At 43.1% G+C, this 23,687-nt stretch overlaps 1 protein-coding gene across 1 annotated transcript in view; it reads right to left on the minus strand.

Moving 5' to 3' along the window:
* Positions 1–10,090: 10,090 nt before the first annotated feature.
* The window catches only part of LOC134352545 (uncharacterized), a 54,566-nt gene continuing 40,969 nt past the window's right edge, over positions 10,091–23,687 (minus strand). Inside the window, exons 6-8 of the mRNA XM_063059803.1 lie at positions 19,561–19,600; positions 17,318–17,434; positions 10,091–13,696 (exon numbers count right to left, since the gene is read on the minus strand). Of these exons, the coding sequence (XP_062915873.1) occupies positions 12,496–13,696; positions 17,318–17,434; positions 19,561–19,600 (1,358 nt within the window). The 3' untranslated portion in view covers positions 10,091–12,495. The remainder of the gene's footprint in view (positions 13,697–17,317; positions 17,435–19,560; positions 19,601–23,687) is intronic.

The raw sequence follows: 23,687 nt of genomic DNA on the forward strand, positions 1-23,687 counted from the left end.
AAGCAAAGTAAATTTAAAGAGACCCCGATCCGAACCATGACAGTTCCAGTCTAGTAAGACTTCTCAACGATTCACGTCTGAAAAGTGGTAGCACTCACTTTTTAATACATGAAGCTCTAACTGCTGTGTCTGGCCTCCGTGTGTCACATTCACTCTCAGTTTACCTTTAGGAGACACCTTTTCCCCTGTGTAGGTCTTTCGCATCACTGAGGACTTTTCTAGTGGTAGCTTAGGAAACAGTCAGCCTCTGAAATTATAGACATACAGATACATTGATTGTAATTCAGATGATTTTGTGATCTGATTCAGTAATACAATACAGTTCTGAGCCTGACAGCTCACCTTTGTCGAACTTTCTGTTGTGTGATTCTAGTCCACATCTGGTCACTTTCTGCATTTGCTTCGTCTTGTGTGTGACGCTTTTCACTCGGTTGTGCTTTTCCTCTGAATTGCACACTCTCTATATAACCTTGTCTTTGACACTTTTGGCAAACTTTTTCTTTGAATTAACCATCATTTGCATCATGAGAGGATTTGCCACATCAATAAGATTTATGGATTTTTGCACCATTCAGGGAAATTTTGTGCATTTCACAATCTAACCTTTTTTTTCTGTAGTTCTGCTGCATCCTTTGCTACAGTCTCTAACAACATTACAATGGTCAAAGCCCAGGCTAAGATTAGGTCTCTTTCTGACAGTAGCTCCTTTTCAGTCCTTTCACGATGCATGCCACATGTAAGCCTGTCCCTTAATGCATCACAAAGTCCGTCTTAAAATCACAGTACCAGGTGTCCCCCGCTTTTCGAACGTTTGCTTTACGAAACCTCACTGTTACGAAAGACCTACATTAGTACCCTACTTTCGCCTTCAGAAGGTGTTTTCACTGTTACGGAAAAAAGTTCAGCACGCGATAAAAGGCAGAGCATGCCCCGAGCAGCCGCTCTCCCCTGGATTCTCACCGGCATTGCTTAAACACAAGCCTGCGAGCAGCCGTTTGCAAGATGAGTTCTATGGTGTCGGAAAAGCCTGAAAGTGCTAGTAAGGGTGTTACACTTACAGTAAATCTAGACATAATTAAGCATTTTGATCGTGGAGAATGAAATAAGGACAACGTGAGTTTGGCTTGTGGAAGTTGATGAAGATGATGTTGAAGAGGTTTTGGCATCCCATCACCAAGAACTGACAGATGAAGAGCTGATGCAATTGGAAGAAACAAGGATAACAATCGAAACCGAATGAGTAATGATAAAGTACAACTTTAATTTTGAAAGGGTACATTGGTTTAGGGGATATTTGCAGGATGGTTTGTGTCCTTATTAAAGAACTGTGTGATAGAAAAATACGCAAGGCTCAGCAGTCAAGCAAGCCTTCCACATCAGCCACAGCAGACGACGAACCTCGACCTTCGACATCGAGGCAGGCAGTTATAGGAGAAGATAAGCTGCCTGCTCTAATGGAAACAGGCGACGAGATGACACCCCAGTGTCCCACCACCCCAACCCCCAGGCCATGGACAGATACCGATTCGCGGAGAATCCAAAGGTAGCCGGGAGGCACACAGCACATCTTTAAGAAAAAAGTTGAAATAAACATGCTAATTAATTAGGTACCGCTGACACATAATTGTCGGCCCAGATCAGAGACGACGCAATCGGAAATATGCACTGATCTGGGCCGACAATTACGGGCGGCACCTAATTAATTAGCATGTTTGTCTCAGCTTTTTTCTTAAAGATGTGCTATGTATCTCCCGGCTACCGCTGGACCCCTGCATTCTTCATGGCAATTTATCGCTCAATGGCCTGGAGGGTAGGGGGCCACTGCACCACCCAAACTCTGACGACTCAGTCTGACACACCGTCATCAGTGTGCTCGGCGCTGTCCCGATTCCCGTAAGTGATACTACAAAGTACCTACATTATTTCTACTTTATAGCGGCTGTGTATTTTTATGTGTTATTTGCTGCGATTTGGCAGCTTCATAGCTTAAAGGTTACTGGAGAGCGCTTGCGCGTGTTTTTGCCAACAGCGCTTGTGTGAGATTTTCACTCCGGAGAGCAGTTCAGTAATGATTGTGGAAAAGTATTTCTACTTTATATAGGCTGTGTATTTATCATATCATTCCTGCTTGCACTGTACGTTACTGTTATTTTAGGTTTTATGTGTTTTTTGGCATGATTTGGTTGGTTATTTTTGGGTCTGTGAACACTCACAAAATTTTCCCATATAAATAAATGGTAATTGCTTCTTCGCTTTACGACATTTTGGCTTATGAACCATTTCATAGGAACGCTCTACCTTCAGATGGCGGGGGAAACCTGTACTGGGAAAGATTGCTCAGTTCTGCAATGTATTCAGAAATACTTTTATCCTTTGACTGGTGCCTCTTGTAAAATCTAAATCTCTCAGTTATTACCAGTAGTCTAAGGATCAAGTGATTTTGTAAAATTCTAATAATTTCAAACATTTTGCTTGTGAATTTTTCAGGAGACTGTATGTTCTAGAAACCATTAAGCTCAGAAGTGTGGGAGCTTTCTTTTCCTCATGCATGTTGCTTGCGTTACAATACAGTTCACCCTCTCAATATTGGACTCCCAGCCTTCATTAGCAGTAACAAGTTCATCAACTTTCCCGATTAAAGCCATTGCCACATTATGTTCACTTTAACTTTGCTGGTCTACGCCTTTCACTGTCGAGTATGCAGTTATTCACGTGTCCCTTTGTTAGTGTCTGTGATGGCCTTTTCCATACAGTTCAAATCTTTCCTTTCATTGTCTCGTCCAGTAATTATTCTGAAACTAACGGTGCAGTTTGTGATATTTTCTGAAATTCAGGTCCATACTCATCGCCAATCTGTTGTGTCTGTGCAACAACATATCAAGTAAATTAAAGCACAAGTGGGAGATGGTTTTTACTGGTTTAATCACATCGCAGCAAAAAAGGGAGGGAGAGAGAGAACAATGCACATGTGTAGACAACAGATGAATAGCATGCATAGACAACAGTCCATACGCAGTGCTAAAGGGACTCATTGCTCTAAGAGAAATAGATCTATATATTGCACTGAGATTCATGCAATATATTTCAATGCAAGAAATATTGTAGGAAAGGTGAAAAAGTACAGGGTGTGGATCAACACCTGGAATTATGTTATTGCAGACAATAGTGAGACTTGGTTGCAGGATTGGTAGGTCTGACAGCTCAGTATTCCAGGGTTCCATTGTTTTCACGGTGACTGAACAGGAGGAGGGATGGTGTTACTAGTCAGGGAAAATAACAAGGCAGTGCTCCATCAGGACAAACTGGAGAACTCATCCCATGAAGCATTATGGGTGGAGCTGAGAAATAAGAAAGGTATGATCATGTTAATGGGGCTATATTACAGACCACCCAGCCATCCACAGTATTTAGAGGCACAATTCTGAGGAGAGATTGCAGACTGTTGCAAGAAACATAAGAAACAAAGTAGATGATTTTAATTTTCCAAATATTGACTGGGACTTCCATACTGTGAAATGACTAGATGGAAAAGAATTTGTCACGTGTGTTCAGGAAAGTTTCCTTCAACTCTAGGTAAAGTCCCAATGAAAGAGTGTGAGATACTTGATGTTCTATTACAGAATGAGACAAGTCATTTATTTGAGATCATCTCCCATCTCTTTTGGCTCCACACTGGGATTACCATTCTGATCTTCCAGAGGACCATCTTGTCCCTTGCTATCCTTTGATCTTAACACAAGTGACAAGTGACAAGGGCAAGTGACAGAAGTTTGTGTAGGAGAACACTTTGTATCTAGTGATCACAATGCCATTGCAAAGATAGAACATAAACTTGGAAAACATGGAAAAAGATAAATCTGGTCCATGAGTTGATATCTTAAATTGGTTGAAAACTGATTTTGATGGTATCAGAAGAGATCTGGCAAGTGTGTATTGGGACGGGCTATTTTCTGGCAAAGGTGTACTTGGTAAGTGGGAGGCCTACAAAATTAAAGCTTTTGGAGTACAAAGCTTCCTTGTGCCTGTCAGAATAAAAGGTAAAGATAACAGGTGCAGGGAACATTGGTTTACATGAGATATTGAGGTTCTGGTGAAGAGAAAAAAAGGAGGTTCAGAGCAGGTAGGAACAAATGAGGTACTTACAGAGTATTGGAAATGTCAGAGAACACATAAGAAAGAAATCAGGAGGACTAAAAGAAGGCATGAGTTTGCCCTAGCAGACAAGGTGAAGGAAAATTCAAAGGGATTCTACAGATGTGTTAAGATCAAAGGATAGCAAGGGACAAAATGGTCCTCTGGAAGATCAGAATGGTAATCCCAGTGTGGAGCCAAAAGAGATAGGAGGTGATCTCAAATAAATGACTTGCATCTGTATTTACTCAGGAAATGGACACAAAGTCTTGAGAAGTGCGGCAAAGTGGCACCAACTTCATGGACCCATACAGATTACAGAGGAGGAAATGTTTGCTGACCTGATGCAATGATGCAAATCAAGGTGGATAAAACCCCAGGGCCTGACAAGGATTTCCCTCAGACCCTATGGGAGGCAAGTGCAGAAATTCTCGGCCCATAGCGGAGATATTTAAAACATACTTAGTGATAAGAGGGGCACCAGAGGATTGGCGGATAGTCAATGTTGTTCTTCACCATATGGAAAAATTTTTGGAAGGTATTCCTTCGGGCCAGATATATAACTGTTTGGATAGACATGGACTGATCAAGGATAGTTGGCATGACTTCATGTGTGGGAGATTATGTCTAATCAATCTTATCGAATTTATTGAGGAAGTTACCAGGAGAGACTATTCAGGCAAGGATGTTGTCTACATGGACTATAGCAACGTCATTGACAAGGACCCGGAGGGGAAATTGGTTAAGAAGGTTCAATCACATTGACTTTGTGCAAGAAGGCGGAGAGTGGTAGTACATGGTTGTCCATTCTGACAGGAGGCTGTGACCTGTGGTGTGCCGCCATATCAGTGCAGTGTCCATTGTTGTTCCTGATCTATATCAATGGTCTGGATGGTAATGTGTTTAACTGGATCAGCAAATTTAAGGATGACACTAAGACTGGGGGTGTAATGACAGCGAAAAAGGCTATCATGGCTTGCTGAGAGATTTGGATCAGCTGGGAAAGTTAGCCAAAGAAGTGGCAGATGGAATGCAATGCAGACAAGTGTGAGGTGTGGCACTTCAATAGGACCAACCAGGGTAGGTCTTTCACTGTGAACTGTAGGGCACTGAGGAATGCAGTATAACAAAGGAATCTGGGAATACAGGTCTATAATTCATTGAAAGTGGAGTCACTGGTAGATAGGGTCATAAAGAAAGCTTTTGGCACATTGATCTTCATAAATCAGTGTACTGAGTACAAGGGATGGGTTCCGATGATGCTTTGGTCTCCTACCTACAGGAAAGGTGTAAAGAAGTTTGAAAGGGTGCGGAGAAAACATACAAGGATATTTCTAGGTATCGAGGGCTTGAGTAAAACGGAAAGATTGAACAGGTTAGAACTTCATTCTTTAGAAATAGAAGATTGACATAAGGTTTGATGCAATACAACATTATGAAGGGTGTAGATGAGTGAATGCAAGCAGGCCTTTTCCACTGAGGTTGGGTGGGACGACAACCCAGAGATCATGGGTTAAGGGTGAAAGGTGAAAAGTTTAAGCAGAACATGAGGGGACACTTCTTCACTCAGAGGGTCATGAGAGTGTGGAATGAGTTGCCTGCACTAGTAGTGCTTGTGAGCTTGATTTCAACATACAAGAGAAATTTGGATAGAGACATGGATAGTCGGGGTATGGAAAGCTATAGTCTCGGTGCAGGGTGAAAGGAGTAGGCAGATTAAATGGTTTCAGCATGGATTTGATGAGACAAGTGGTCTGTTTCTGTGCTGTACTTTTCTATGACTCCATGACTCTAAATGGCTGTGAAAGATTACAGTAAGTTTAATGGAATTTGTATTTTAATTTTAATTCAGTAACTTTACTTCAGTACCTTAGTTAGTTACTAAGTATATTTTCTCCTGTATAATTTTAATAGTTTTCTGATTTCTAATAGTTTTAGGATGTTGGGCAGCACAATAGCATAATGCTTTGCACCGCCTGTGATTGGAAGGTTGGTGTTCAATTCCCATTACTGTCTATCAGGAGTTTGTGCGTACTCCCCGTGATTGTGTGCTTTTCCTCTGGATGCCCTGGTTTCCTCCCATATGTACAGGTCAGGGTTAGTAAGGTGTGGCCAAGCTACAGTATGTTGGCACCAGAATCATGGTAACAATTGTAGGCTGTCTCCAGAACATCCTCGGACTGTGTTTGAGTGTTGATACAAACAATCTATTTCACTGAAAGTTTCAATATTTCAATGCACAGCTAGTCTTTGAACAATCATTTTCTATTTTTTCCAAATGCATTCTCAGGTTTTGAAAGCTGTGACAGCAAGCTAAAAGTTGTTTTAATATTTCCATGAGCACTGCTTGTTTATCCCTACTGTGTGAAAGTGTTACAATGTGGAAATCACTCATCGACCCTGAAACTCACCAATGAAAATAATGGGAAAAAACTTGTATAAAGATGCTTCACAGGTGAACATACATATTGTAGATCAGTGACCAACACTGTGAAAACAACCTATTGTAAATCTCAGTGGTTACTGTGATTCACTGGATTGTGGATTCGTCCTTTTCTTTATTCCATGTCATTAAGGATGGCCCTTATCTAATGGAAAAGTGTAATTCTACCAAATATCTGATCAAGCATTGTAATGAAAAGATGTTAGTGACTGACTGGTCTGGAAGATATCAGCTGTGTCCATTACTCTGCATTCTACAGGTGAGGTGTTTACATCTGGAAGATACCTTTACACATTTATATTCTCAGTGAACTGCACACCCCAGCAGTATGATGTACAATGTGTATCACTGGCCATTATTTCAACAAGATTATTCATTGTCACATTGGTACTACACCCCTCTCCTTTCCTCACGTTGTGTCATCCAAAACCTGCTTCTCCACAGGCAACACTGATGATCCTTTATCAATGTCAATTGGAAGCAAGAAGTACTGATGGAAACAATATAATTTCTGGACTGCAAGTAATCAGTTGTGTGTCTGACGGTCAGCATGGACATGGGAGGCCAAAGAGCATGTTTCCACGTCGGATCGCTCTGTGACTCTTGATGTGTTCCTGTTAATGGATAAGCTGCAATCTACGAACCAGAAGTGAAACATACAAAAATAATATTAAAATACAATTGGTATTTAGTGCATGGCAACAGTGTTTTTGCTTTCAACTTCCTCCACCGATCTCCTCCACATTTCTCTTACGTTTTCCGCTCACAGTAATGTTTCTACTTCTTCCAAATGGGCCAGTAATGTCTGGAATCATTTTCCTGTCTAGTTCTAATTTGTACATTTCTGGTGCTCCCAGTTCTTCCTCCTGCATCACACAATTTCTCTGACAGTAACAGCAGTTCAATTCCTGGTTCAATACAACATTCAACCGATCCATCAGACATCTCCCCATGGGTCTCATTCTGGTCCCTGCATTGAGGTAGCTTTCCTCACCACACAAATACTCAGAATTCTTTGGTTCAGTCCCTTCCTATCTTCATCCGTGACACTTCACCTGCTGTCAAGCACCTGAGTCACTCAGTTCCGTGGCCTTGATCACCTCGTATTCATTACAGAATTCCAGTCCCTGTACAATTCTCTCCCTCATCAGGAAGGATTTAAATCTCCCTGCTTCTTCCTGGACATCAGACCTAAACAGTTCTGCTCCGCTAACACCCTCTTCTCTTTGGCAGAACTGGTTCACCTTCGGCAACCCCAACTGTACTTGCCTTTTCATTGGCTACAAGCCTACACTGCTGACCCTCCTCAACTTTTTCCATGTGACATTAACTACTGCATTGATGCTGCTTCCTGCATCCATGCTGAGCTCATCTGTTTCATCAACTTTGCCTCCAATTTCCACCCTGCTATCAAAGGAGAAGGAGAAGATGGCGGCGCGATGCAGCTCGCAGTGGCCACTCCGGTGAATGATATCTGTTATCTGTCAAGAAGGGTGCCATGCACAATCCTGATGTGATGGAGACAGACGTGAGAGCATGGAGGAACAACTGGTGAAACTTCTGAAATACCTGTTTCACTGCCGCTGCTACTGTGTGATCCAGAATCCAGAGTGTCCTCATAATCTAATCTAATCTAATCTAAATTTACTTGTTCCATCCTGGAGACCTCGCTCCTCCTTCTTGATCTCTCTGTCTCCATCTCTGAAGACAGTCAATCAACTGATACCTTTTATAAACTTAGTGATTCTCCCAGCTATCGTGACTATACTATAGCTCTTCCCACTCTATCACCTGTAAAAACGTCATTCCCTTTTCTCATGTCCACCATCTCTGCTCCATCTGTTTTCAGTGTGAGACTTTCCATTTGAGAACAACTGACATGTCCTCCTTGTTTCAAATTGCAAAGTTTCTCTTCTACCGCCATCATTGCTGCCCTCACCAGCCATGTCCTCCATTACACACACATCTGCCCTCATCCCATTCTCTAACAGGGATAGGGTTCCTCTTGTCCTTACCTATTGTTATGTGGTTGGCAGCAATGAATATAGAATCAAGTCAGGTTTTATAAACAAACATAAACATTTATTAAACTCTGCTCAACAATAGTGAAAAGTAAACAAACGACTAACTTAACCGGAAGTTACTGCTATGTGGCAATTTAACAAATAGCCAAACTCTGGAACAGTTCTTAACGTGGTAAATTTGAAAGTCCAAGTGTTTTATACAGTCAGTATGGAGAGACTTCCTCAAAAACTGATTTCATCAAAGATGCAACATTACTGATGATCCCAACCGAGAGATGCCTTGTCCAAAGGATTCAGGACGAAGGAAATAAAATGGCTTAAAGGAACTGACGTTTTGTTGGAGGATGAACACTGCACAAACCTTCCTGATCTTGCAGGGATTATCTCAGATGCAGGCCACTATTCTTGAACGAAGATTCAATAAGGTCGATCCTTTATAAAACCTCCGAACAACACCAACTTTACTCAATCCTTCGGGTTCCCGTACTTTGATAAGATCTTCACTCAACAATACTAGACTGTAAAAGTAAAACAAAGGTGCAACAAACAAAAACTGGCAGCAATTGGCGAAACTGCCGGAACAACCCTTTGCACCTTAAAGTAGAAAGTAAAACTCCGCTTTAAAACGAAACTGCGTCATGAGACGAGTACGCAGCAAAACTAACTGATGAACTAACTATGTAACAACAGAGGTTACCCTTTATATACCTGTTGGAACATGTCATCAAGTGACCTCACACTGGCGAGAAAATTACATCATGTGACCTCACACTGGCAGGAAAATTACATCACCCCACCATCACAAGACAATTACATCATGGTCATAAGACAGTCACAAGATAACCACAAGGTATTTAACACTATCCCCACACAAGCCTCTGTATTGAGCATATCATTCTCTGTAATATTCACCATTTCCAATGGATTCCTAACACTAAACACATCTTTCTATTCCACAACACCTCAACCCACCCATAGTGTTTGGTCTCTACGTGACCCCTTGTCACTGATCCCACTCCACTGATCTCCATGCGAAAACTTGTCCCTGCAACTGAGCATGCTAAACCTGCCCCTACACCTCCTCGCTCATCACCATTCAGGGAGGATCAGTCCTTCCAGGTGATGCAACACTTTACCTGTGAGTCTGTCGGTACCATCTACTGTATCCAGTGCTCATAGTATGGCCTCTTGTACGTCGGAGAGGCCTTATATAGAATGGGGATCACATCACTGAGGACCTTCACTCTGTCTATCACTGAAGGTGGGATTTACCGGTGACCACCTATTTCAATTCAACTTCCATTCCTATTCCGAAATGTTTGTCCGTGGCCTCCTCTAGTGCCATGATGAGGCCACACTTAGGTTGGAGGAAAAACACTGTTATGTTTTGTATCCCCAAATCATAAAACTAAACAAAAGAAAAATACAGGGAGACTAGGACAAATGTGTACTCTTCATTTTTACTTTTATCAAGGCGTTCACTTATGACATGGTGATTCGATGACAGATGACATTAACGCACAGTTGCATATAACACATAATTAATTATTTTTAAAAACCAGAGAATGCTTAATCAAACAATATATTTGCAATATAACTCAAATACACACACACACATACATGTACCATTTACTACATAATACAACTGCTATATAGACATCCACAGAACAGCTGGTGAGTTGTTGGTTGTGGAGTGTGTTGCATTACAATATGCAAGGAGGATGCTCCATCAAGGGCAAGTTCATCCCGGCACTGGTAAAAATGGGGGAACTGGAACTCCTGCCACACATTCCAGCTATTTTGAGTGACCATGCAGAACTGAGACAGTGTTGGGTCTTTTCTGCTTTCCCTTTGGATTATCTCTGCTGTAAGAAACATTTGATTTGCATTAGGGAGAACACATCAAGATGAGTGTTCACTTTTGTAAAATTTCAGGTAGTTCCCTTTCCAAGAATATCAGGACAATCCATCAGCAACTCCATGATTAGTCATTCTCTTGAATTCGACCTTGTGGTTGTTGTCTCCAAGAAACCGAGCCCACCTTTGCATTCGTGCTGCTGCTGTTTGTGAGATACCTTTCTGTGGATTGACACTTGTCTCTGGTCCAAACCCTTGGCTTTTCAGTCCATCAGGTAGTGGTTGTACTATTTTACACCCCAAACCAGATTCAACACCTCCCTGTCAGTCTGTGCATTATTTTACTCTGCAGCGGTCAGGGAACATGTCACAAAGGCTATGGGGTGATCATTTCCATCAGTCACAACACTTGACATAACTGCACCTACATCGGTAGGTGAGGCATCACAGGCAAGCGTCATTGGATGAGGTGGATTGTAACGTTTGAGTCCATTGTCTAACATCACCATCTGTTGGTCAGCCTCAGTTAAATCCACAGCTGAAATGCTTCTCTCCAAAAAGATTTGCTAAGATATCCTTTATCCTGGGCAGAGGGCATTGATCTACTTTCAGGACTGGGTGGGGGATACCCTTAAAATCACCACATATCCTGTCAGACCCATTCTTCTTGGCTGCTGGAACCACTGCTGTTGTTCATGGGTTCCACTGAACCTTGAAAATAATTATTCAGTCTCCAGCCGATCCAGTTCACTCGAATCTTTGTCACAGGTTGTACAAGGGACTGGAAGGGCTTTGTTACATTGGGGTGTGGCATTTTCATTTAACACTATTTTGCCCTTGATATCTTTGAGTTTTCCAGTGCCATCCTTAAATACTGCTGTGGCATCATCCAGCACCTTTCTTAATTAATTTTCTGTTGACTCTATGGCAGAGGATGCGGCATGCAAATGGAGGATATTTCTCCAGTCAAGTTGTAGTTGTCTCAGCCACTCACATCCCCATAATGCTGGCCCCGCTGTTTTCACCACATGCAAGCCCAATGTGTCTTGTTGGTTGTTGCACCTCACTGTTACAAATGTCACTCCCACTGGAGTTATCTTTTATCCAGTGTAATATTTTAGTTGAATATCGGAGGCTTCAGTTCAGTTTAAAATGCAATTGAAACTCATTTTGTGAAATGACTGAAGCAGCCGAGCCATTGTCCAATTCCATTTTAATTAATTTGCTGTTCATTTCTGGTGTAAGTCTTATTACATGTCTCTTGTAGGCTACTCAGTCCTGTGTCACTCTCAACATTATCAGATCTTTCATCAACAGCCCATTGATTATGCTGTTTTTGAAACTGCATGTTGACTTTTTATCTTTTTCTCTTCCCTCTGCAGTCTATTCATTTTTGTCTGCCAGACATGATTTGTGACCTACTTTGTTGCATTTTCTGCAAGTTTCACCTTTAAACATACAATGGTCTGGTGTATGTGAGTCCTGCCACAATGGTAACACAAATTGATTGATCTGGCTGGTCAGACACTGCAATTTTGCTCACGCTCACTTTCATTCCTGACTTCAACTCAATTGTCTCTCTGCTGCTTCCATTGATATAGTGATTTCAACTGCTTTTTCTAAATGTGAGTTGTGCTTCAGTTAGGAGTCATTTTTTAATGATTTCTTGAAATGCCTTTTGTTTGTCATTAGTTTGTACACAGCAATATTGCATACTCTGTGACCTTATAATGATCAAACATTCTGACACTGGCCTATTGATTGACGGGTGAACATCATTCAGACAATTGGAGATGATTTCTCGGCTCCTCTTCAAATGAGGATCAAATGTCACTTATGTCCACCTGTTTCATGTCTTTAACGGAATCGCACTCCCTCAGCCAGGCACAAGTGTTCCTCAGAAATGGATAAGCAATATTTCAGAAAGGAAAGCAACAAAGGGGAAAGTTGTCATGTACAACAGTGTTTAGTGACAGGCTGATTAAATATTTCATCCACAGCATGACATGAGCTCATTGTATTGATGTTGGTGCTGACCAGTTAATCAATACCATATGCAACCTTCACCACCCTCTCTGCACTGTCTGTAAGGTTCTTCAGTGCATCAGTCAGTATTGTGTAGGTCATGAGAAATGATGATCCTGCTCCAAAAATGGAACCAATGACAGGGATGAAATCAATACAAAATTCCACAGCTGAAACAGCAAAAGTCACAGCACCCCAACCTAACCTTATAATTATATTTTTATCTATTTCCCCCAGAAGTGATGGATTAATTACGGCCTTAAGCTCTTCCACAGGTTTATCTGTGATGTTGGCCAGTCTTCGAAGAGAAGCTTCATCCAGACACAGACATTTACGAAAATGGATTATTGCCCCAATCAATATGCCGATATCACAAGCAAAAGAGAGACCAGGAACGGGAACTGCTCCCACAGCTCCTGAAAGCATTGCCAACATCCAGACACGTTTCTGCAGCATCTTGCTTTTCTCCTGAATAATCTCCACACTTCGGTTTGGATAGGCCAGGACAAAGATACTTTTCTTTATATTCGACAGATCATCTTCAAGTGTTTTATTTAACCGATTGAAATCATATCGATCCTGCTCAAGGCTGGATATCAGAAACACAGGCGGGGTCAGAATCCCGGCTTCCCTCAAATTCTTTAAACAGCCATTCCGAATATATTCCAGTTCTTCTTCCTCATCAACTTCCTTCCCTGCCTTTTTCATTGAATAAAAATCAACATCAATCTTGCTGCAGACAAAATAGAATTTTTTCCCGAGCCGTTTAATCTCTTTCGCAAGTTTTGCATCATTTTCTTTGAAACGACAAGCTGATATTATGATGAAGAAATCATATTTTTCAAAATTCATTTTCTTGAGATAAGTACCAGCTGGAAATTTTGTGGATCCGATCCCTGGCAGGTCCCAGTAGCAGACATTGGGCAGATTGGGATGTGGGTATCTGGTTGGCACCATCGTAGTTTCCCTGATCCCAGATTTAGCAGCTCCTTCATCTGTGTTCCGAAGTCCTACCATGGCATTTATGAAGGTGGATTTCCCTGTACCTGTTTCTCCCGTCACTGCGATGTTAAGCTCTGTCTCATCCAGTTCCACCAGCTTCTGCTCTATCAGAGGTTTAATCTTTTCCACCCCACCTGTTTCATAGTCGGAATTCAGTTTCTTGAGCTCTTCCTGTGTGAAGAATGTGAGATTCTCAGACTGAGCCGCCTGTTGACTGAAAGGAAACATGTTCCATTATAATTTCTAATCATAAAACTCCATTTCTACAGATCCCCATTCTTTTGTCATCCATTTTGCTAGAGACAACTTGCAGTGACCAATTACCCCCAAAATCAGCAGGTTTTTGGGATATGGGGTAAATGTCACATGCAGGCAAACCTACAAGCCTACAAACAATGCTTGTAAATTTCATGTGGATAACACCATAGTCAGGCTGCAGACTGGCTCTCTAGAACTATGAGTATTGGAAATCTATCCATACAACCTCATGATATCAATGCAGAAGTCCTTACGTGATAGCTGCCAGTTCAACCAATATCAACTCCATCATAAATATCCTCCCTTTCTTTACAAGGTCAGATGCCAGAGGTTTGCTGATAATTATACAAGATTCAATTCACTTCACAATGAAAACTAAACAAGTTCATGCCTGCTGCAACAAAGTGACCCAGGGGGTGCAGTGACACTGTACTGCAAGTGGTGCAGTGGACTGACACCACCAGTGACCTGGCTTCACTCCTGGTCTCTGGTGCTGTCTGTGTGGAGTCTGCATGTTCTCCTGTGACCGAATCAATTTCCCACGGGTGATCCTGCCACATTGTGTTAGTTGTTAGGTTAATGTGCCCCTGTAAATTGCTTGTCATGCAGGTGGGGGTGGGAAAGTTGGAAACGTGATGTGTCTGTGAGAGAGAAATAAGCAAGTGCCTGGGAAAGGTGGCAATGCTCAGTGGGGCGGGGTGTGGAGGGTGGCAACAGAGATGAGTCTGGGTATTATAAAGAAAAATAAAAAAGTGCAAGTGATAAGTACTTGGAATTATGATGTTGTGGCCATTACAGAGACTTGAATGGCTCAGGGGCAAGAATGGCTACTTTGAGTGCCAGGCTTTAGATGTTTCAGCAAGGATAGGGAGGGAGGCAAAAGAGGTGAGGTGTGGCACTGTCGATCAGAGTTAGTGTCACTGCTGCAGAAAAGGAGGAAGTCATGGAGGGATTGTCTCGGGTCTCTGTGGGTGGAAGTTAGGTACAGGAAGGGGACAATAACTCTACTAGGTGTTTTTTATAAGGATCTTGGTGATTGTAGGGGACTTGCAGCGGGCTGAAAAGCTTGAGCATATAGATATTAAGAAAGAGGATGTGCTGGAGCTTTTGGAAAGCATCAAGTTGGATAAGTCACCGGGACTGGACAAGATGTACCCCAGGCTACAGTGGGAGGTGAGAGAGGAGATTGCTGAGCCTTTGGCGATGATCTTTGCATCATCAGTGGGGATGGGAGAGGTTCCAGAGGATTGGAGGGTTGCGGATGTTGTTCTCTTATTCAAGCAAGAGAGTAGAGATAGCCCAGGATATTATAGTCCAGTGAGTCTTACTTCACTGGTTGGCAAGTTGATGGAAAAGATCCTGAGAGGCAGGATTTATGAACATTTGGAGACATATAATATAATTAGGAATAGTCAGCATGGCTTTGTCAAAGGCAGGTCGTGCCTTACAAACCTGATTGAATTTTTTGAGGATGTGACTAAACACATTGATGAAGGTAGGACAGTCGATGTAGTGTATATGGATTTCAGCAAGGCATTTGATAAGGTACCCCATGCAAGGCTTATTGAGAAAGTGAGGAGGCATGGGATCCAGAATTGGCTTGCCCACAGAAGGCAAAGAGTGGTTCTGGATGGGTCATATTCTACATGGAGGCCAGTGACTAGGTGTGCCTCAGGGATCTGTTCTGGGACCCCTATTTTTCATGGTTTTTATAAATGACCCGGATAAGCAAGTGAAGAGTTGGGTTAGTAAATTTGCTGTTGATACAAAGGTTGGAGGTGTTGTGGATAGTGTGGAGGGCTGTCAGAAGTTATAGAGGGACATCGATCGGATGCAAAACTGGGCTGAAAAATGGCAAATGGAGTTCAACCCAGATAAGTGTGAGGAGGTTCAGTTTTGTAGGTCAAATAGGATGGCAGAATATAATATTAATGGTAAGACTCTTGGAAGTGTAGAGGATCAGAGGGATCTTGGGGTCCGAGTCCATAGGACACTGAAAGTTGACTCTGTGGTTAAGAAGGCATATGGTACATTGGCCTTCATCAATTGTGGCATTAAGTTTAGGAACCGAGAGGTAATGTTGCAGCTATGTGGGACCCTAGTCAGACCCCACTTGGAGTACTGATAGAGGTGTACAAGATGATGAGAGGCATTGATCATGTGGATAGTCAGAGGCTTTTTCCCAGGGCTGAAATGTCTAACACAAGAGGGTATGGTTTTAAGGTGCTTGGAAGTAGGTACAGAGGAGATGTCAGGGGTAAGATTTTTTATGCAGAGTGGTGAGTGTATGGAATGGGCTACTGGCGATGGTGGTGGAGGCGGACATGATAGGGTCATTTCAGAGACTTCTGGATAGGTACATGGAGCTTAGAAAAATAGAGCGCTATGTGTAACCCTAGGTAATTTCTAGGGTGAGGACATGTTCTGCACAGCTTTGTCGGCTGAAGGGCCTGTATTGTGCTGTAGGCTTTCTATGTTCCGATGATTTCAAAAGAAGGAAAAGCTGTAAAACATTCATGTATGGGATAAATAAAGACTAGTAATATGTTTGTAACAAATGTCCCAGGCTGTGACCATCTCCAAACAAGGAGAGTCCAACCACCTACTCTTGATGCCAATACCATACAGACTTGTCACTGTGTGTCACATACACACCCCATACACTGTTTCTTCTTGGCTACTCTGATAACAACTCCCAACCCCCTGATCTCCGCTAATAAAACAGGGCACTACTAATCAGGGACTATATCAAAGCTGCTTTCAGAGGGAGTGGATAATGGGCGGCTTATCCACTGAGCCCATAAGGGTAAAACTCAAGGTGCAATTACTCTGATTGGATTATGTTATAGAGACCCAAGCTGCAACTGAGTGCTTATTGTAAGCATTCAACAATGGGAAAATACCAGAGAAAATACTGTGCAAATTGAACAGACCATGCAGCATCTGTGCCTGACCTACTGAGTTCCTACAGGGTTTTGTGTATTGATCCAACAATGGGAAAGTCATGGGGAACAGTGTGAGCAGTGTGGGGCATGTTAATATGCTGGGGAATTTTTGTGATAAAGGAAAAGGTAATGTTGGATCTTCTGAAGAATTTTAAGTTGCAATGGGTAATGCTGGCAATAGATTTGATCAAGGAGTCTAAGAGGTCCTTTGATATGCATGTGTAATTGCAGAGAATGGAGAGATATGGACCATGAGCAGGCATAGTAATCGGTTTAGTGAGGCATCATGAGCTTCAATGGCGCAGCATAACAACACGAGCTGAAGGGCCTGTTCCCATGTTGAGACTTTCTGTGTTCAATGACAAGGAATTTGATGCAAGGGAACACCATCACCTACAGCTTCCCCTCCATCATACACTGATATCATTGTTCAACATGGTCACTGGGTCTACACTCAGGAATTCCAGATCCAACCCCACAATGGGATCAGATTTATCAGGATGGCAGCTGATCAACAAAGCAGATCCCATGCACCAATGAGAATGCTGAGCACTCAGTGTGCAGTGCACTGGCAGGAGTTGCTGAGGTAGGGTTCATTGAAGAGACACACAGTGTGGCATGTTCTGACCTACCTGGAGCTTGCACCTCCCATTCTTGATGGCTGTTTCTCACAGCGTGGCCTGTCTGACAATCCAGTAATCCCAGCACCAAACAGGGAGAGTGGTTGGGGACTTGGGTCTCCTCTTTGTCTTCGTATAGGTTATCTCCTTGAAGGAAGTAAAAGGAGGGACTGATGGTTATTTGTCTAACAAGATTATTTAAGGATGCTCAGCAAATCACCTTTAATCACCGGAGAATAATGCAAGAAACCAGTGATAGAACAGTACAGCATAGAAACAGGGTCCTTGGCTCATATTGTTCCTGCTGACCATGATGACAAAATAAACTCATCCCATCGACCTGCACAAGATACATATCTCTGCATTCCCTGCATGTTCACGTGTCTGTCTAAATGTCTCTTACATGCTCCTGTTGTGTCTGCTTCCACCACCATCTGTGGCAGAAAGCTCCAGGCACTACCAGTCTCTGAGTAAAACATGCCCTCTGACTCTATCTCTGTCCTCTGGGATTTGATATTTCGACCTGCAGAAAGAACTCCAACACTCAACACTTCAACATTCCAGGAAAAATAAGCAACCCTGGCTTGTTCCAACTGTCCTCACAGCACATAGCTTCCCATCCAGGCAACATCCCAGTAAATCTCCTCTACGCCTTCTTCAAAGCCTCCATATTCAATCAGAGTGTTTAAGCATTGGAGGCTTGCATGGTTGGCTGTGTACTGTAACAGTATCAGATACCATTCACAAATCAATAATCATCCCCCGAAAGAGAATATCTGAAAGCCTACTCTCTCTCTCACTTAAAAGTTGCTGGTGAACGCAGCAGGCCAGGCAGCATCTCTAGGAAGAGGTACAGTCAACGTTTCAGGCCGAGACCCTTCATCAGGACTAAATGAAAGAAGAGATAGTAAGAGATTTGGAAGTGGGAGGGGGAGGGGGGAGATCCGAAATGATAGGAGAAGACAGGAGGGGGAGGGATGGAGCCAAGAGCTGGACAGTTGATTGGCAAAAGGGATATGAAAGGATCATGGGACAGGAGGCCCAGGGAGAAAGAAAACGGCGGGGGGGGGCCCAGAGGATGGGCAAGGGGTATAGTGAACAGTTGAACACCTACGCTCAGTCCGCCAGAGAAAGCAGGATCTCCCAGTGGCCACACGTTTTAATTCCGTGTCCCATTCCCATTCTGACATGTCTATCCATGGCCTCCTCAACTGTAAAGATGAAGCCACACTCAAGTTGGAGGAACAACACCTTATATTCTGTCTGGGTAGCCTCCAACCTGATGGCATGAACATTGACTCCTCAAACTTCCGTTAATGCCCCACCTCCCCCTCGTACCCTATCCCTTATTTATTTATTTTTTTTATATACATATACATAATTTTTTTCTCTCTCTTTTTCTCCCTCTGCCCCTCTCACTACACCCCTTGCCCACTCTCTGGGTTTCCCCACCCTCTCCCCCTTTTCTTTCTCCCTGGGCCTCCCGTCCCATGATCCTCTCATATCCCCTTTGCCAATCACCTGTCCAGCTCTTGCCTCCAGCCCTCCCCCTCCTGTCTTCTCCTATCATTTCGGATCTCCCCTCCCCTTCCCACTTTCAAATCTCTTACTATCTCTTCTTTCATTTAGTCCTGACAAAGGGTCTCAGCCCGAAACTTCGACTGTACCTCTTCGTAGAGATGCTGCCTGGCCTGCTGCGTTCACCAGCAACATTTAAGTGTGTTGCTTGAAATTCCAGCATCTGCAGATTTCCTCGTGTTTGCGTCTCTCTCTCACTGACAGGCATCATCATTACCAGTGGCAAGTCCACCGCTATCAGCGTGTGCAGGACTAGAAATCAGACTAGTACTTACAGAAGTTCAGCAACCGTGTGAGCAGCTCAGAAGGTAAATCACACAGAAGGGAAAGGACAACCGGCAGGAATTCATCACCATTTACAAATCTCCCTGCGTGCTACCAGTCTGAATTGAAACCAGTCATAAACAGTTCAGAATTGTCTAACTGCATATTTCTCACCAAATATCAGTGACACAAATTACTTCTTTTCAACACAAACACATCTGATGTTTTCATCAAACATGTTCAGTTTAAACAGAGTGTAGCACCCAACAGTCACATAATTGCATACGACTGAAGCAGTTCAAACTTGTTTGACAAGTCTCCTGTTCATAGTGTCAGAGATAAAGGAAGATAATTCCAAAAATTTTTGTGATTGGTGTCTCTTCTTTAAGTGTTGTCTAAAATAATTGGCTGACCTGATTAACTGATGGCCCAGTTCACAGGAATCCACTGTATCTGAATGTCAAGTGAACAACAAGAAAGTCCCAGCATCTTTCCTCCTTCATTTCATTGACAACTATATGAGGAACCACTCAGCAAGAGCTGTAATTTGCTTTGTTCAAAGCTCAAACTTCAAAATAAAGTTAGCATCAAAGTATGCATATGTTACCATATACAACTATTCTAATGGTCAGATCTGAATCCAATGCCTTTTGAAGATACTCCTTCACATAGTTATTTTAAATATTCCGCAAATGTCCGCCACCCCAACACCTCTCAGGCATTGTGTTTCCCATTACAACCACTCTCTTGTCCAGAGGATTGTTTTTTCCTCAACTCCCTTGGAACACCTTACCCTCAAACCTTTGCCCTTTGAATTCACAAGTCTCCACTATGGGGCAATGTTTCCCGGTACCCATGTATTCAAAGTTCTCCTCAGCTTTTTCATTTCATCAATAGTTGATGCTAACGGCCATAGAAGGTCACCCTCTCTCTTGTGGATGCACACCACCTCCTAGGCTAGGTATAAAGGATGGCTTCTCGGCTGGGCTGTCCACACACTCCCCGCAAACCCAGAGGTAAGAGTTAATCTACTTGGACAAAGATACTGGTCAAGGTCCCAGCAATCTCGTCTCTTGTCTCCCCCATTAATTTGGCGTAAATCACATCAGGCTCTGGGGACTTATCCACATTAATACGCATTAGGAGGCCCAGCACTTCCTCCTCCTTGACCGCTGAACACCCTACTGTATTTATACACTCAGCACTGATCTCCTGGTCTTCCATATCCATTTTCTTGGTAAGTACTGTAGCAGGCACTTATTAAGTACCTCACTCACATTCTCTGCATCCAAGCAAATGCTCCCCTCTTTACCTTCCCCCTCCTCCCCTTGACCTTTAAACACCCTAACATATTTATAAACTCAGCACCGATCTCCTTGTCCTCCATATCCTTTCCCTTGGTCAATACCGAAGCTAAGTCCTCATTAAGTACCTCAGTCACTTCCAAGCAAATGTTCCCCCCTTTATGCTTGAGTGGTCTCATCCTCTCCCTAGTGATACTCCTGCTTTTGATGTACATATAGAATGCCTTGAGATTCACCTTAACCCTACTGGCCAAGGACTTCTCATGGCTCCACCTGCCTTTCCTAATGCCCTTCCTTCATTCTTTTCTGGCTTCTTTATACTCCTCATGTGTTTTGTTTCCTCCCAAGTTCTGAAGCTTTACGTAGTTTTCCTTTTTCATCTTGACTAAATTCATCACCTCTCTGGACATCCAAGGTTCTCTTATCTTTCCATCCCTGACCGTCCTTCCAACAGGAACATACTTTTCCTGTACTCTGTGCAATTGATCTTTAAACACCTTCCACATGTCTGATATGGACTTGCTAGAAAAAGGGCATTGCCAATTAACTCTTCTTAGTTCCTGCCTGATGCCTTCGTAATTTCCCCTACTCCAATTTAAAACATTCCTGCAAGGACCATACCTATCTTTATCTATACACTGTAACTATCCTGGTGTTAAGGAGTTGGGATCACAGTTCCCTAACTGTTCACCCACTGAAAGGTCAGTTACATATCCGTGATCATTACGCCACACCAGGTCCTGTATGTTGGACAATTCACATATTGATTTAAGAAACCTTCCTGGGTACCCATAACAAATTCTGCCCTACCTAAACCTTCTGCACCAAGAAGGTCCCAGTTTATATTTGTCCCAGGCTTTGTTGCAAAATTTGCAGAAGATATGAAGATAGGTGGAGGGGCAGGTAGTTTTGAGGAAGTAGAGAGGCTACAGAAGGACTTAGATTAGGCAAATGGGCAAAGAAATTGCAGATGGAATACAGTGTCAGGAAGCATACTGTCATAGACTTTGATAGAAGAAATAAAAGTGCAGACTATTTGCTAAATGGAGAGAAAATACAAAATGTTGTGAAAGGGACTGGGGAATCCTTGTGCAGGGTTCCCTAAAGCATAATTTGCAGATTGAGTCTGTGGTGAGGAAGGCAAATGCAATGTTAGCATTCATTTCAATACGACTAGAATATAAATGCAAAGATGTAGTGTTGGAACTTTATAAATCACTGGTGATGCCTCACTCTCAGTATTGTGAGCAGGTTTGAGCCACTTATCTTAGGAAAGATGTGCTGAAACAGGAGATGGTTCAATGCAGGTTCATGAAAATATTTCCAGGATTGAATGGCTTGTCGCATGATGAGGGTTTGGTGGCTCTGGGCCTGTAATCACTAGAATTCAGAGGAATGAGGGGTGACCTCATTGAAACCTATTGAATGGTGAAAGACCTTGATAGAGTGGATGTGGAGAGGATGTCTCCTATGCTGAGAGTGTCTAAGACTGGGGGACACATCCCCAGAATAGAGGGACGTCCTTTTAGAACAGAAATGAGGAGGAATTTCTTCGGCCAGAGAGTGGTGAATCTGTAGAATTCTTTGCACAGGCGGCTGTGGAAGCCAAGTCTATGTACATTTAAGGCAGAGGTTGGTAGATTCTTGATTATTCAGAGCAAGAAAGGATATGGGGGAAGGCAGGAGATTGGGACTGAGAGGAAAACTGGATCAGCCATGACAAATTGGCAGAGGACATGTGATGGGCCAAATGGCCTAATTCTGCTCCTATGTCTTACGGTCTATATTAGGCAAGTTGAAACCCCCATGATAACAACACTATCAATTTTACACATTTCCTTAATCTGATACATATCTGTTCCTCAATATCCTGATGGCTATTGGGGGGTGAAGTCATACAATCATACAGTCATACAATACATACAGTCATACAATCACAGTGTGGTTGCACCCTTCCTATTCCTGAATTTTACCCAAATAGACTCAGTGTCTGACCCCTCCATTTTACCTCCCGAGTGCAGCTGTGATATTGTCTCTGATTCGTCATGCAACTCACCACACCCGCACTCACACATACACACACTTTTACCTCTTTCGCTATCTTTACGAACCCTTCGAAAGCCTGGTGCATTAGTCGCCCATTCCTGCTCCCCTCTCAACGAAGTGGCCACAACGTCGTAGTTCCATGTACTGATCCATGTTCATCACCCTCGCCCAGAATACTCCTGGCATTAAAAGGTAAACACTTCAAACTATCCGCCCCATCCGACCGGTTACTGGGATTTTGCCTTTCAATACTTCCGTGCTCAGACCGCTGGGTTATGTGAAAGCTGGTATTCTGTTGTATTCGCTTCGACTTCAGCTCCGGTAACAAAATCCTCGTCCCGCCCCCTTCTCGCAAAAGGGTGCAGCTTCACTTTCAAGTAGTTTGAGCCGAGGGAAGTTCCACACATTAACGTGTGTCTCAGTCTCCCCGCCCGCTTCACTGGTCGAGCCGGTATGCCTGGGTTCAGAGCCCGAGCGCTGTTGAATTCTGATCGTTCAGTGATAACGTGACGGCGCTCAGGGCAGTTCAGGGTGAGCACGGTTCATAGTCGGAGAGCGGGGTCCCAAAGGGAGATTGAGCAGTTTGGGACGGGTGACAGCCCGAAAGGAGCTGTCTGGGTTTTCAGCTGTTGACGGTATTCATGACCAGTTGGGACGGGGAATGAGAGCCATTAGTTCAGGTTTGGACAGTGCCTCCCCGCCACCCCTACCCAGTAAGCGGTAACAGCAGCATGGGCACGTCAACAAGGGACATTAACAGTTACAGAGAATGTCAGCTCAGAGAATGGGGCTGGCAGGCATGAAGTTGTTGCCTGCTGTGACTGTCCAGAGATCCGAGCGGTTAATCCGGGACTCGAAGCCAACTTTGGGAAATTTAAATCTATTCAAAATAAATAAATCAGGCAGCCTTGGCAGCGTGATCTGTGGAACCGGTGGATGCTGTAAAAACCCCTCTAGCTCGCCGAGGCCACTCAGAATCAGATTTCTTATCACCAGCATAGAAAATAGAATAGTACAGCACAGTACAGGCCCTTCGGCCCACAATGTTGTGCCGACCCTCAAACTCTGCCTCCCATATAACCCCCCACCTTAAATTTCTCCATACACCAGCATGTGTCGTGAAATTTGTTAACTTAGCAGCAGCAGTTCAATGTAATACATAACATAGAAGAAAATAACAATAATAATAG

The sequence above is a fragment of the Mobula hypostoma genome, chromosome 10, assembly GCF_963921235.1.
Source record: "Mobula hypostoma chromosome 10, sMobHyp1.1, whole genome shotgun sequence".
NCBI classification, from domain to species: domain Eukaryota; kingdom Metazoa; phylum Chordata; class Chondrichthyes; order Myliobatiformes; family Myliobatidae; genus Mobula; species Mobula hypostoma.